At 36.7% G+C, this 16,982-nt stretch overlaps 1 protein-coding gene across 1 annotated transcript; it reads right to left on the reverse strand.

Moving 5' to 3' along the window:
* Window positions 1–11,660: 11,660 nt before the first annotated feature.
* Window positions 11,661–13,232, reverse strand: LOC113689455 (uncharacterized). Its single transcript, XM_027207223.1, has one exon. It carries the CDS (start codon window positions 13,230–13,232, stop codon window positions 11,661–11,663), a length of 1,572 nt encoding a protein of 523 aa, XP_027063024.1.
* Window positions 13,233–16,982: the final 3,750 nt, after the last annotated feature.

Consider the following 16,982-nt stretch of genomic DNA (forward strand, 5'->3'; position numbering starts at 1 on the left):
TGACTTACTTTGAGGCAGCTTGTCAAAACCAGGGAGCACGCTGGCTCGGCCCAGGAGGTCGGCACGATTGCCCTGAGAATGTAATGCTCGACCCAGGAGGTCGGCATGACTGCCTGGAAAATGTGATGCTCGACCCCAAGAGGTCGGCACGTCTGCTAAATTCATGGAGTTCAACGCTCGACCCAGGAGGTCGGCATAACTGCCTGGAAAATGTGATGCTCGACCCCAAGAGGTCGGCACGTCTGCTAAATTCATGGAGTTCAACGCTCGACCCAGGAGGTCGGCATAACTGCCTTGAAAATGTGATGCTCGACCCCAAGAGGTTGGCATATCCGCTAAAATCAGAGTTCGACGCTCGACCCGGGAGGTCGGCGTGACCGCCTTCAAAGCATGATGCTCGGCCCAAGAGGTCGGCACGATTGCCCTGAGAATGTAATGCTCGACCCAAGAGGTCGGCATAACTGCCTTGGAAATGTGATGCTCGACCCCAAGAGATTGGCATATCCGCTAAAATCAGAGTTCGACGCTCGACCCGGGAGGTCGGCGTGATTGCATTCAAAGTATGATGCTCGGTCACAAGAGGTCGGCACGGCTTGAAATTTTGAAGTCGGAAAGTGCGATGTTCGGCCCCAAGAGGTCGGCACGTTGTGCCTTAACTTGAATGGGTTTGTTTGACCCAAGAGGTCGGCAAGGCTCAAAACTTTAAAAAGTCGGGGGCTTAAACCATGTCAGTGGCAATTTGATGCTCGGTCCCATGAGGTCGGCACGCATTGATCAAGTTTGTCGAAACTTGGGAGTTTGACGCTCGACCCGGGAGATCGGCGCGGTTTTCTCAGTGACAGTACTGTACCAGAGGTGACCGGGGCAGAGCAGTGCGCGACGCTGGTCTCCCACGTGACAGAGTATAGATTAGGTCTGCCTGGAAGCCTTACCTAATCTAGGGGGCTAGTGCAGAGGCCCCGTACTGGGCCTAGACACGTGGCAACCCAGGTAAAGCCGAGCTGGGCTCCGGCCCCAGGCTCCTGGCGACCGCCCTGGGCCGCACCCCCGCTAGGGCTCCAGGGGGATCAGGAGACCGTCCCGCAGAGGTCGGAGGAGATCCCGCTCGGCGCGGGATTGAGATTATATCAGGAAGGTCTCGGAACGTACGGAGGTCGGACTCTGACCCAGGTATAAATAGTGCTACACACCCATTGCCCAAGGGACGCTCACTATAGGCAAATTACTCCCGGTTGTTACGACCTCCCGTGAACTCTACTCACCGGAAAACTAACTTGACCGTCGGAGCGCCCTCGGGGACCACCCTCGGGCCCCCTCTGTTAGCTCTTCCTTTCTGTTTTGCAGGCTTGGAGTCAGCTCTGCCATCAGCGACCCGAGCTGGTCAGGTCAGCTCTGCTAGGGGAAGTTCCGTGCTTCTTCAAGCATCTTTCTCATCTATCTTTTAGACCAACTCATCCAATATGCCTCGTGGGTCTGAAATATTGGCATCTAATATTCATCTTTGTCACTCATTTTTTTTGCACATCATGATTACATCTAAACGAATCAAACCTTCAAATTTTCTTATTCTCAATGCATTTCGACCACTTCAATTGGTTTTTGTTAATTGGCCGACAGCCACAGAAGTCCAAATACAGGGTTGTTGGATTCAGGGAAGAAAGCAATAGGAAGGCGCAGGAAATATTCTGGAGCTCCTAGCTTTTAATTAAACTGTAGCCCCCTCTCCAAAAAAGACTTTTTTTTCTCAACCCCCCCCAAAAAGGACATGTTTATTTATATTTATCGCGGGTTATTTCATATCTGTCACTCCCTTGAAGTTCTCACCATCCAAGTCTCTTGTAACCAACCAACTTCAAAATAGCAACTAAGGAAGCACCATTTACGCAGGAAACAAAACCATCCATCTTTGGATTGGTGGTCACAACCAATGCATTAAAACTTGACCTTGCCTCCTATCAATTTGCCACAATTAAATGTGGACTTGCTTAAAAAAATCCAGGAGGGTACGTAGTGCATCCGTCTGGTCCAGTGATGGTTCAGTTCCCTCTGAATTATCCCAAGATTCCTTCGGGTCTTCCCCTTCTCCATAGTATAGAAAGCTATCGTATCGATAAAAAAAAAAAAAAAAAAACACACAGGAAACAAAGATAAAGAAAAAAATTCAACTACTTCTACAATTCTATTTATGTTAGATTGACGTGAATTACAGAAAAGTAGAAACATTATGTAAAAGAAACACCAAATAACCCCTTTAATCATCCAAGCATCAATTCTTCCCCAACTCCATCGAATTCATCTCGAGACCTTTCCTCCAATTCCAATAAAATATATGTATGCATGTGTGTGCGTGTGTGTGTATGTTTTTTTTTTTACTGCATTTTAAATTTTATTGCATTCTATATTTTTTTTTGTTGCAATCCATATATGTATTCCATTGAATTTTTTTATTGCATTTTAAATTTTAGTTTTTAATTATCTAAAAAATTATTCTAATTCTAAGCTTGCGTTTTGGAATGAGAATTTGTCAGTGGCTCTTCTTGTCAGTTTATTTATTTGGTAATTGATTATGAAAAAATTGTTTTGCAAGTCTCCGTCAAAGTCTTCTTATCTGCAGTTGGTAAGAAAGAGCAGATACTAACAAAAGTGCTTTCATTACAGCGAAATTCAGTAGTAAGTGTGGGTGTGAAATTTCTACTACTCCCTTTGCTGTGTTGTGTTTGTCTTCTGCTATTGACTAATGAATAATGGATCAACAAAGTCTTGATCAGGGCATGCTTTGGGTCTTTCCCGTGGCTTGCCATTCTCAATCTAAGGAATTTAATACGAAAGGGATTGGACCATTATTATAGATTCATGGAACCAAAGATTCCACTTCATCGAAAGAGAAAATTCTATGTAGCTAATTACTCGTGCAAAGCATATATAGCCCATTTATTTATAGATAGAGAAGTACAGACACAAAACTACTAGTTTGATGATAAACAAAGTACCAAACATAAATCATTTGACATTAATTATTCGGTGACCAACACATATAATTATTTATTTGGCATTGAGAGACCAATTTTGGAGCCAATCCCACCATATTTAGTACCATTTTTGGAGCCAATCCCACCATATTGAATTTGTTACATTTTGAAGCCGGTTGATTCGCCAAGACTTGGCAGTAAACCAAATTTATTCTGATCCATCTTTGGGACCAACTCATCTCGGAAACCTGCATATGGTGTGAAATATTGGCATAAATGTGCTTTGTTTATTGTCGCCCTATGTTTTTGCTTCAAATTTTCTTCTGTTCACACCTTTTCCACTACTTCAATTGATTTTTTTTTCAATGGCTGATCGAGTTGCAGCACTGAATTCGAAACACAGCTGTCGTAGGACTCCATTGAACCTAGGAGTAACTAATAACATGGCTATGTTTGGATTAATTATTTTTTGGGATATTTTTCAAAAACTTTATTGTAATTGTGTATATAAAAAACTTTTATTGTAGAGGTTTTTTGGGTTCTTTTTGAGAGGTATTTTTAAAATAAATCTTTGAGTATTTTTATAATTTGCAATTTTTTTGGAATATTTTTTTGAAAATTTTACACTACCCACCACCACCACCACTCTCTCCCTTTTCCTCCCCCTCCTCCTACTCCCTCTTTCCTCTCCCTTCTCTCCCCTCCTGTCCTTCCTCCCAACCCCAAACCCCTCTCCTGCTTGCGGACAGTGGTTGCGACTTTAGCCACCACTCTGACCACGACCTTCTTGGTTGTGGCTTCTGGTCGCGATCAGATTTGATCGTGACTAGGAAGGTTGCGGTCAGTGGAGGCGAAGGAAATTGGGGGGATGGGAAAAGGGAAAGAAAAAAGGAGGAAGGAGAAGAAGAGAGAGGAGGAGGAAAAAAAGAGAAGAAATGAAGGAAAGATGGGCGGAGAGAGAGAGGAGAGAGGGCTGTGGATGTAGGGGTGGTGGCCGCTATGATGGAGAGTGATGGGTAGTAGTATATTTTTTTATATATTTAAAATTGTTTTTGATATATTGTATGGATATAATATTTTTAAAATTATATTTTATTTGTGTATTTCTATAGCATTATATATAAAAAAATTATTTTTAAAAAATTGAGGAACCCAAGCAGAGTCAATGTTTTATGGTCTTGTTCATGTATCATGATCACGCCTGCCTGGCAACGTTGTATTTTTATTAAGTAGTTTGTACTTTGAATATATTATTCACTACGTGAACAATGTGAAGGATCAGTATCAGTAAATGTGAGTGAATGGACATTAGCTTTTAACATTTTTGTGGTTTGGCACTTTGTGGTGCATTTCAACATACTTTTCACTGCCTAATTATGGCGCTTCCTTGCAGTAATTTCAGCTTTTTGAATTCTCAATACAACCTTTCAAAGCAATAAGAGCGCCAGGCAGTCCCACTACTTTATTAAAGAAATGTTATGACTTTGTCTTCCGATTGAATGCTCTCACGATGCTACAATAATCTTTGAGGTTCTTCATCAATAGTTTAACTGTTAAAAAAGATCAAAAAGTATAATAAAATCCTTATTGTTTTACCCTGTAGATTTGCATTTATCATGCCAAACCCTTATTGTTCACTAATATCGACTTAGTGCCTGTCTGATAACATAAAAAAGTGCTGAAACTGAATTCATTCAAACATTCAGATGTTGTGGGTGTTTGATAAATAAAAATTCACCTGCTGAACTTATTAAGTGGTGCTAAATTTGTATGTATTTTTTTCAGCACAAGAATCGTAGCTGAATGCTTAATTTGATATGAGTCAAGAGATTTACTTCAACTACTTTATCTTATCTACCAAATATATCCCTGTTTATTAATTACATTCAAAATCCTTATTTAATTAAACAACCTTAATATTCCCTATTCAAAATCCTTATTTAATTAAACAAAACAACCTGATATTCTCTATTCAAAAATTTTTTTTAACAATAATATTTTTTTGCAGTAATTTTCATCCACAAACATTTATATTTTGATATTTTTTTTGTGCAGATAAATATTATTTATGTGATGCAGCTTATCCACACACACATGGCTTTATGACACCATATCGAAATATTAGATATTGGTTGTCTGATTTTCGAAATGCTTCTCGTCCAATATCAAAAGAAAAACGCTTTAACCAAGCACATGCAAGATTGAGAAATGTAATTGAACGTGTTTTTGGAGTATTAAAAGCTCGTTTTTCCATTCTCAAAACGATGAAACCATACCATTTTTCCACACAAAGAAACATTGTCATTGTATGCAATTCACAATCATTGTCATTTTCATACCTAACAATTTTAAGTTAATTAAATCATAGGTTCTATTTCCTTTTTGGATTAAAAGATAGAAGGGCAAAATTGTACAATTTAGCTTATTAAGCATTAAGTTATGAATATTTATCAAACAGTATAAATAGATTCAGCATTAAGATTCAGACATTCATATATCTCTTTTCAGTGCTTAAAATTCAGCAAATTAATTATTTCAGTATTCAGAATTCAGAGTTCAGAATTCAGAATTCAGATTCAGTGTTATCAAACGGAGCCTTAGTGCCTGTTTGATAACATAAAAAAGTGCTGAAACTGAATTCATTCAGACATTAAGAAGTTTTGGGTATTTGATAAATAAAAATTCACCTACTGAACTTATTAAGTGGTGCTGAATTTGTATGTATTTTTTTTCAGCACAAGAATCGTAACTGAATGCTTAATTTGATAAGAATCAAGAGATTTACTTCAACTACTTTATCTTATCTACCAAATCTATCCCTGTTTGTTAATTACATTCAAAATTCTTATCTAATTAAACAACCTAATATTCTCTATTCAAAATCCTTATCTAATTAAACAAAACAATATGATATTCTCTATTCAAACAATCATTTCTAAATTTTTTAGGTCGAATTTATATGTTATATGAATTATTGGATTGTAATGTTTCTTTTAATGTTTTGCATAATATATTTCTTCTTTTATATTAATTTGATTTAAAAATAAATATTGTCTTTTTCATACCTAACAATTTTAAGCTAATTAAATCATAGGTTCTATTTCCTTTTTGGATTAAAAGATAGAAGGGCAAAATTGTACAATTTAGCTTATTAAGCATTAAGTTATGAATATTTATCAAACAGTATAAATAGATTCAGCATTAAAATTCAGACATTCATATATCTCTTTTCAGTGCTTAAAATTCAGCAAATTAATTATTTCAGAATTCAGATTCAGTGTTATCAAACGGAGCCTTAGCCCCTTGTGGTCTTATATAAAGTGAAAAATAGACCTAATATATTATCAGTTGTGGCGGTTGACTGAAACGCGCGCTAGAAATACATGTGAATCACAAAATAAGACATATGTTGAAAATTATACATCAGTTAACCTCCAACGGGCTCACATTCGACAACTCGTAATTCATCTATAGTTTTATGTAAAGTAGTTATGTACTTCTGTTATGTATTATTTACATATGGATAAATTACACATAATTCCCTTTTGATTTCACCTATTTTCACGTGACTTCACTAACATTTTAAAGTACCCACTTCATCCCCTTATAGTTGCATGCAAAGTGAAAACTTGATGGGAAATAGCCTATGTAATGTCACTAGTTAATATATTAGTTTTGCCCTTATTTAAATACTAAATCGAACAACGACCTAATTACCTTACATAAATCATAGGTGAATTATGCGAATAAATACAAAACTAAAGGGGATAAAGTGGATACTCAAACAAATCATAGGGATTTTAAATAGATATTATGATTCCATCACACGTACTTTTGGAGCATCTCTAATTTAATCGTAGTAAAAAATAGTGCATTCTATTTATTTTTTACTGTACATAAAATCATAGAAGAGTGATATAACTATTTTAAACCTTTAAGAAGGTCATCTAACAATTGTAAAACTTTAGGAGAATTATATGAAATTTACTCTTTGAATAAGAACATATCTGGAATTTTACTTTGGGTTCTTTCTGTCCAGTTTCTACTTCACATAAAATCATTGGAGGTTAAGTAAATATTTTGAAGAATAAGAGGATTGTGTAATAAAACTTGATCAAGAACAACTAAGAAAATCGATTCTACTAGTGTTAAGAACGCAAAAGAAAGAGAGAAACAAAGGAATTAGTTGCCAGTTGGCAGCGTGCAAGTCATTTTCCAAATCGAAAGTCACATCAGATATAATCGGAGAAAAAATCTGCTGATAGCATCGAGCACAAAAGGAAAAGCAAGTTGATCAACCAAAAAGATTTTAAGAGAAAATCGTTCAAAATATCTCTTATATTTTGTAAAATTTTTAGTTTGTTATTTTAAAATGCTAATTTTACATTCTTTAGAAAATTAAGTCAGTTAAATCTGGTCATAAACTAGACTTTTTATCACTTTTTTAGCCTATATAGAGTACGTGACCTGCACATAGTCAATTTTTTTTTCAAGTGAAAAATGGTCATATTCCATTTGTAGTTAAAATATTATGTGATTTACATTTATTTTTGCCCCTAAAAAAATTTTGCATGTAAACAAAGTACTCAACCCACACATCTATTTTTTCCCCTAAAAAGGTGGAGCTTGACTTTTTTACATGTAAAAAAATGATTATGTGTAAGTTACATGGTGGATACAGGCTACAAAATGGCCAGATACATAAGATTTAGACTAATTTGACTTGGAAGAGACATAAAGTCAACATTTTAATGGTAAGAGATGGTAACATTCATTTGATAATATATGAAGGACGTTTTGAATAATTTTTAATTAAAACTAGACTTTCTTCAAAAAAAAATTGAATAATACAAGTGGGAAATAATAAACAAGAGAACAAAGACAAGCTCGTACATCTAGTTAGAACGTACGGAGGGCATAATCATAACAATTTATTGCAAAACATGATGGATTAATTCTAGCAATTATTAGTTCTTTCGTTCTATCCCCAACGTTACACTGCTTTCTTCAATATTCTACTAGTAATTGCAGAACGCGATGAATTTAGTTTATTAATCTTGAGTTTCTGTCTGCAAAAGAGTACAATCTCACTACCAAATGCAGCATTTTAGGTCACGCACTAAAATCCAGCAGCAACTAAATCATTTAAACTAATAGTGAGTTTTATCGCTAGTACGTGAAGAATCCTAATTTTAGGAGTACTTGTATTATAAATTTGAAAGAAAACAAATACTCACATACCAAGGTATCTGGAGTAGACTGCAAAAAACTCACAAGATATATCATCTCAAACAGTGAAACAGTGAAGAATTAAAAATCCAAGATTAGTCTTGCACCCTTTAAGTAAATTCTCCAGATTATCTTCAAAAAAATCCAACAATTTCCTTACTTATAATAGAGTAAATCTTATATATACTAATAGTGTATACACTATCACAGTTGGATGCACGACACACATGTAAAATTTGGGTTTCAAATTCAAATTTGGATTATGTATCATGCATCCAATAATGAAAGTGTATATATTGTCTGTGTATAGAAAATTAATCCTTTTAAGATATACAAAAGCTGGTGAACATGAGACGTCTTTTTTTTTTTTAAGTTACAATTTCTCCCATCTTACCACTCAATCACACCCTTCGGACCAAATATGAGACATGTAACATAACAAATTACTCACTAAAGTATCCAAACCACTAGTAAAAAAAAATGCAAGAGATGGGTGGGATTTGAGAAACTAGAAGAGGGTATGGGAATTTGAAACCAAACCACTAAATAAATAAGAACCAAAAATATTCTAAAAACTAGTACGAAAGATTTTCAAACTATTATTATTAATAAAACACTACTTTGTAGAGTTCTCTAGCATAAAGTTGCAAGATCATGGGATTGAAGGGTAAACTAATCAGTCACCGAAATTTATGTGGGAGAAAGGGCAACAAAATCAAGACATTAATATCCCAAGCATTAAAGAAATTCTCACCATGACAAAGGCAAAAAATAGTCGCCGTAATCTCTGAAAAGGGAAAAATCCATTTTTCGTCCTCAAACTTTAAGTCATAGACACATTTCGTCCCTCAACTTTCAGGTGGTACACATTTGGTCTCTGAATTAATTTTTTTTGGACACATTTAGTCAGAAACGTTAATTTGTCGAAATTGGACGGAGAGGGTCACGTGCCTTGCGCGTGGCCGTTAAGTGATACACAAACCTCAATCAAACAGTCAAAATCAAACAAAATTTCCCCAATTTCATCTTCCCGTTCCTCGCTCCTCCATTCTGATATTTTACCCAACGACAAAAAGTTCTCTCCTCTATTCTAGCTTAAAAAATTGCATTCTACGCTTAAATTGAGCCAAGTGGGGAAAAGTGTTTGATTAGATTGGCTTGTACAAGTAAGAACTTAGTTGAATCAAGTATAATTGCCCTAAAAAATGAGGTCCAGAAGCTCGGAAGCCTCCTCGAATTCATCCAGCAGCTGCCGCGTCGTGTGTGGGTGTGGATTAAAAGCAAAATTGACCACTTGTTGGCGGGATGACAACCCTGGAAGAAGATTTTATGGTTGTCCACGATGGCCAGTAAGCTTTTGTTATTTTGTTGGATATTTTGTGGAGGACAATTGTGAAAATTCGTTCAATTTCTGATGCTGTACAAATGTAATTGTATTACAGAGACCGGATAGATATAAATATTTTGAATGGTTCGATGAACCAATCTGTGTAAGAGGAAGGAGCATCATACCTGGTTTGCTGAGAAAGATGAATCGAATGGAGGAAACAACTGAAAAAAGCGTAAAAGGGAAAAAATTCTGATTTGCATTATCTGCTTGTTAGCTATGCTTGTTATTGTATTAGTTGTTGGGGGAAAGAGTCGACATACAAAGGAGGGAAAGTTTATGCTCAGGTTGGAGTGAAATAATAGTTGGGCAGATGGCAGATTGTAAAAGTAGTATATGTAATGCAGTATTGGCCCTGCTTTTGTTTGTTTAACTGGGCGAATTGTTGTAATAGTAATGCAGGTTGGAGTGAAATAACTGCTTTTGTTTGTTTAACTGGGGAGATGGCAGATTGTAGAAGTAGTATATGTAATGCAATATTGGCCTTGCTTTTGTTTGTTTAACTGGGCGAATTGTTGGTAATGAATGAAAATGTCTTACTTTTGACTTTGGCAATTTACCTGTGTTGCGTTTCCAGAAGAATACCAAGTCAGCAATAATGAATGAGAGATCCAGTTGTAAACCATTCAATGTGGACAAATTATCATCATTTCCATTTCAACAACTAAAATTAACATCACGTTTGCCACTTGTTTGTGGACCATAGACATAAACCAAAAGCTAATCTAATGCAACAAAAGACTAACATGTCATTGTCTATCACCAACAAAAGACTAATCTAAGGCATCTGCCAAAAGCTGGTCTACGGCAACAAAAGACTAACATGTCATTGTGTCATTGTCATGGACACAAAAAAATAGCAACAAAAGACTAATCAGCAACACTATTTCATTTTTTCCCCTTCAGTCCAGAATAACCAGCAACACTGCCAGCTGCAATATCCAAATGTCCAGACTTTATCTTGAGAGGGACATCATCCTTTTTTTTTCTTGGGTGTAAAGGCTGTCTATACTTCACTTGAGACCTTCTTAGGCCAAAAACCTCATACAAATTTGGTGAAGATGGAGCAGCTGCTGTGCCAATACCATCAACAACCTCATTTGGTGTAGTTGCATCCCCCTTCCCCTGATCCTTCATTTTCTGCAAAAGCAACAAAAACATAATGTGTGAAGATGACCAAATGCGGAAATAATCAAAATAGCAAAATCGTTTACTTTTTTTTTTCCTATTGCAGCCTCCATTCTTTTCTTCTTTCTTTTCTGCAAAATCAATGAAACAAACTAGTAATAAGTTGAAGAATGATTGTAGTAACAGTAATATCAGAAAAATACAAAACTAATATCTACCTTAACTACCGTGTCAACTAAGTTGTTCTCACAAATTTGGAGAGTGCATGTGAGTGGTACTTCAGCTTCATTACATTCTCTGGAGTCATCTTCAACATTTGCAGAAGTATTCTTTGGAATTTGGGAGGCTGCTGGACCTACTTCAGTAGAAGCAGCATTCTGCTCATCCTTCCTAAGCTGGTAAGACCTGATATTGTGGCCTTTTTGCATGCAATATTTGCACTTGATGATTTGTCCAACTCTACTCATTTTCTTCTTGGTATACTGCTTTTTCTTTGCTTGCTCCTCTTCATCTGCATTTCTTCTTCTTTGTTTCTTTGGCCTTCCAACTGCTTTCTTGTACAGGGGGGGTTTTGGACCACTTACACCAATGTTCTCCCAATTTCTTTCTCCACTCATTGGAGACACACAGCCATCATAACACTTCAAGTATTTCTCCACTGTGTACCAGCTGGAAACAAACTGGATTGGATCCTTTTTTGCACTCCAAAGTGCAGATATAGCATGGGGACAGGGAATTCCTGTCAGTTCCCATCTCCTGCATGAACAAGATTGCTCCTTGATGTTGACAGCATAATGATCACCATATGGGCAGGAAACCTCATACAGATCATCACTTGACTTGAAAGGAAAGCATTGGGTGGCCTTCTCCATTCTTTTTTGTATTCTATCAACGATCCTAGGACAGTACACATTTTCTTTCCATCTTGATCTAGCGAAGTCTCTATTTTACTGCATCCTTTGCATCAGATATAGCCTCAACAATTCCATCATTTCAATGATTGGTTTCTCCCTAGCATCGACTATTTTGCTGTTAAAGCACTCACACAGATTATTCAATAAAATGTCACATTTTGGATAAGTGCTAAAAAAGGCTCTACTCCATTGAGCTGGGGGTTTATCATCAAACCACATAGCTGCATTAATGTCAATTGCTGCCATTTCCTCCATTTTGCTAGAAAATTCAGCTGGTGTAGTTGCCTTTGCAGCAGTCCATAACGCTTTTCTGATAGCTTCTCCTTTGAATCCAGCACTTGAAAAGTTTGCATGCATGTGTTTCACACAAAACCTGTGAGCTGCATTTGGGAAAACAAGGTCACAGGCCTGAATTAGGCCTTTTTGCTTGTCACTCATGATTGTCAGCTCATAATCCCTCTCTATCTTTAAATCTTCCTTCAGCAATTTAAAGAACCATGCCCAAGATTCTTTGTTTTCTCCCTCTGCTATGGCATATGCAACTGGATAGATGCTGTTGTTAGCATCGAATCCAACAGCTATCAATAGAACTCCTCCAACTGACCCTTTCAAAAATGTGCCATCAACTCCAATCAAAGGCCTACAACCATCTAAAAATTCTTGTTTCACTCCATTGAAACACACATACAGCCTTTGGAACCTCTGTTGTTGTGTTAGTGTGCTTGTAGATTCATCCACAGTCTTCAAAATAATGGAGCTACCAGGGTTGGATTTCTGAATTTCATTCATGTATGCTCCCAACTTGCCATATTGATCACTTTCACTGCCATGAATAATCTTCAAAGCCCTATGTCTAGCTCTATATGTTTGTTTTTTGGAGAAAGAGCACTTATTTTCCCTCATTACTGTCTTCCTAAAGTGCTCCATATTCACCTTTGGATTAGTCCTAAACTCCTCAGCATATTTTCTACCAACCCATCCTGAATTTACTAGTGGATTGTCATAGGTAAAACCACATGTATGAGTTTCCTCAAATGTCTTGATTTGCACACTACCCTCATCTGCCAATTTTCTTGCATAAATCTCCCAATGGCAGCCTTCACTTCTACACTTAGCCCTCACTCTTAATCTATCCTGCTTCACAAATTTACGTGGCCTACCTTGTCTAATACTATAATTAGTCACAGCCAACTTGCATTCTTTTATACTACTGAATAACATTTGTAATTTCAACTGTGGATTATCCATATTTTTTGGGTTGAACACAACATTTTCACTCCTATTTATTTCTTCATATGATTCATGGACAATCTCAAAATCAGATTCAGAATCAGGGGCAACATCTATATCTTCAGGCATCACCAAACTGTCATCTTTTTCAATTTCGGTTGTCTTATTTTGCACATCAGTCTTATGGTGATCTACACCTAACCATTCTGCAGTGTCATCTACATTTTCATGGAACTCATTATCATCATCATCAGTCATATCATTCATACTATAATCCGAATCCACTGCAGAGAAGAAAGCTTCACTCCTTGAATCACATTCATTGTTTTTTTCCCCCATCAGCTCCATTGCTATTTCCTTCCCCTCTATGGTCATCATTAGCTGTATTATTCACTCCACAGCCATCAGTTCTTTCATCATCACTAATTTTATACGGATCATAGTCTAGTTGTTGAACTAAGATTTCATGGAATGAGACCTCCAGATATAGGATAATTTCCCTAATCAAACCAGCATTCGTCTTAATATATCCATTTAATTGTCTACTACTGTCTATCCTTATAAAGTTGCTGATTTTCCAATCCCAAACATAGTACACTTTATGTCCGTACACTCCACCAGCTTCAGTGAGTCTATCTATTTCAAAAATACTTAAACCTATGCTTTCAAAATAGTCAATGACACAAACATCTCCACCCTCATAATGTGGATGTGGGGTGTACGAGATCAGCCCGCCGTGGTGACACTTTAGTGTTATAAGTGTAGAACCTTGTTCTGATAAAAAAAAATTCACATACAAATCAATGAATCAGGCAAAGCAACTCAGAGCAGCAAAAATGTAACCAACAATGCCAACAGCTTGGACCCATCTTAAATATCATAATCGAAAATAGGGACCACATGCAGATTATTCTACCATATGTGCTCCGACAAAGCCAAATAAAAATATTTAATTTTTTCACAAAAAAACAAACTCAGATTCTCACTCATACACCCACAACACAAATATCAGGGACCACATTGACATATTATAGCCACAAAAGTTGCTAAATTTACATAATTTATTCTGGTGACCAATTAATGTGAAAACCCTAGAAATTTACCGTAGGTTGGCGGCAGCTTATTGTTCAATTCTTTCTTCCGAATCGACATCACTCCTCCTATGCTGGCTTTAATCGCGATTCGTTAACCTCCAATGTACTGATTTCTAGATTCGAATGTGTAGTTGAAAGGGGGTAGAATGGAGGAGCGAGGAACGGGAAGATGAAATTGGGGAAATTTTGTTTGATTTTGACTGTTTGACTGAGGTTTGTGTATCACTTAACGGCCACGCGCAAGGCACGTGACCCTCTCCGTCCAATTTCTACAAATTAACGTTTTCTGACCAAATGTGTCCAAAAAAAATTAATTCAGAGACCAAATGTGTACCACCTGAAAGTTGAGGGACGAAATGTGTCTATGACTTAAAGTTTGAGGACGAAAAATGGATTTTTCCCTCTCTGAAAACTCTCCGGACCTTTCCAAAAACATACTTCCTTTTTTTTTTTTAGATTTTTGTTAGCAAGTGAAGGGTGGAATTTAAAAAGGAAATTAAAATTCATAACCTCTAAGTCTTGGGGCCTTCGAAAAACATATTTATACTTACACTCATTGGTTATTAATATAGTGGTAGAGGCAGAAAAAATTCTTAGTGGGGGCAAAAGCAACACTAAAATTTTTTATTTACTTTTTTTCTAGTTTTTTAAGCAAAAAAATATTCACCAAAAATTTGAAATGAAAAGCCTTTGTTTAGCTTACTTCAAATGGAATTTTATGGCTCACATATCCTTTTATAATATTAATATATGAACTAACTTAGAGGATCAGGTAATTCTTGATAGGTTGCAATTTTATCATTTATTTTATTATTAATTCTCCCTATTACTTGACCTGATGTGAATTAATTATTAGATTCTACTCACTTTTCGTAATTTATATTTATTTCAGGGAGTAGAACAAAAATATCACAATAAAGGCCAATTTGACAGTTATCGGGAAAGAGTTCACATAGCAGGCAATCGAGGGCACTTTTGGAATAAGGAGATACAAGTCTTTTTTGATAATTCGCAGAGGGCAGCATTAAAAGGAGGAACGCAGGGCTGAAGTAAAGAGTCTTCTTCTTCCTCTCCGGAAGGGGAGCCGCCGCACATTGGAGAGCTTTCCGTCTTGTAGCTTAGCCGCAGTTGTTGACTTTTCTTTTTAGTTCTTGTTAGCTAGTTTCTTTCTTACGTATGAAGATTGCTGAGGAGCTTAGCTTGCGATTTTCCTTTTGAAGCTTTTGATTATGACTTCCCTGCGCATGTCAGGAGCAAATAGGAATAGCTTTACTGGTGACTTTTCCTTTGGGTCTTGGTACGCATGGCAGGAGCAAAGAGGACAGCTTTGACTTTTCTTCCCCTTTAGTTCTTGCGAATTGAATTCTCCAAATATCCGTGACAATGGCCGCGGCTCTCTTTACAATTTCTTGTGGCTTTGTTTAGCAACAATGAACTAATTTCCCTTGTCTAGTCAAGGAGCAACGGATGCTTTGGGTCGTCTAAAATTGTGAGATCGATTTAATTTTATCTGTTTCTTTTATTTATTAGTATTTGCATATTCCCTGATTGCAGTGCTTATGGTTGTTTAATTAACTGATTGTCTTGGATCCGGATAATTAATTGATTTAATTATCTATTGTCAAATGGGACGTTAAATCCGTAATTGTTTAATTGTCTCAAAATAGTGATAATTGGCATGATTAGATTTGTGTCAGGGGAATACGCGGGCTAATCTAAAGTAACCCTGGTAGTGCGTTATTTGATTAGAATAGGGCTCCTCTAATACGTAAGGCAATTGGGGAATTAAATTCTACGGGTGTACCTAGGATTATTTCTCAATTAGAGCAGTGATTAACGGGCGTACCTTAATCACCGACACAGTAAGGAGGGGTTGACTGCCATCGCTTGTTTGGTAGTTATAACCTATTTATTAGTAAATAATTGGAATTGCCTCTGCTTATCGATGATCAATTAGGTGAACCATTGCTGAAGTTATTCCTTGGTTAGATCCTTTGATTTTAGTAAATTGTTATTTAATTTCTAGTTGGCTATTTTATTTTTATTATTTTACTTTTAGTTGGATTGCTTAAATTGTCACCCCTGAGATAAAAACACCTCCTTTGTCACTGTAAATTTGAAAAGGAACAATTGCTCCCAGTCCCTGTGGATTTGACCCTGCTTACCACTATCTACAGAAATTACTTTTAGTTTGAGTAGGTTTTATTATTGCACAGGTTTCGACAACCTGTCAATTTTTGGCGCCGTTGCCGGGGACTGGCGCTAGTTATTTGTTTCTTTTTGAGTTCAACTTGTTTTCATTTTTTTTTATTCTATATAGTTTATGGCTGCTAACATTCCATATTTTGATGATAGACTGGATTTTGTTCCTGAATGGGGTTATGAGACTCATGTTTTTCCTAATAATCAATGGGCTGTTGCAAATTGTGAAACTTATTTTGACTCAGGTTATTCAACTGACACATGTCCCGCATTTCAAGATAATCTAAGTGCTCCAATTGATACTTTTGGAGATTTTCCACCCCAATATCAAACGCAGTATAACCCTTATTCAAACGGGTATGATCAAGGATGGTGGGATAATTCCAATTTTGATTATGCGACCGGGCCAATGGATTTTCAACAGCAAGAGTCTCAACAACCATCGTCCATGTCAGGTATGTCTTTTCAGGAATTGGGTGAATTATTTATTAATACATACCGATTCCAACAGGAGACACAAATGAGGAATGAGATGATGAAGGATGCAATGAGTTATCTGGCAGATCAACTATGTCTATTGACATCCAAAATAAATCGATGGGCTTCTCAAATGGAAGAATTGCCCTCGAAAACCATTGTTGATCTAGAAGAAAATGAGAGTGCAACTTGCTTGACTAGTGATGAGGAGACGCAAGAGTGTCAAAATGAGAAATCTACAGATGCAGTTGAAAAAAAAGCCGAAAAGGAAGAAATGGAACCCCAACTGCAACCCATTCAAGTGAATGAATCCAGTGAACAATCTCCAAATGCGGTGGCATCTTCTCCATTC

Source organism: Coffea arabica, chromosome 5c, assembly GCF_036785885.1.
Source record: "Coffea arabica cultivar ET-39 chromosome 5c, Coffea Arabica ET-39 HiFi, whole genome shotgun sequence".
In the NCBI taxonomy this organism is placed as follows: Eukaryota; Viridiplantae; Streptophyta; class Magnoliopsida; order Gentianales; family Rubiaceae; genus Coffea; species Coffea arabica.

What these genes read in the sequence shown, in the direction of transcription:
- LOC113689455 (XM_027207223.1), bottom strand. Translation starts at nt 13,232, where the DNA reads ATGACCATAGAGGGGAAGGAAATAGCAATGGAGCTGATGGGGGAAAAA.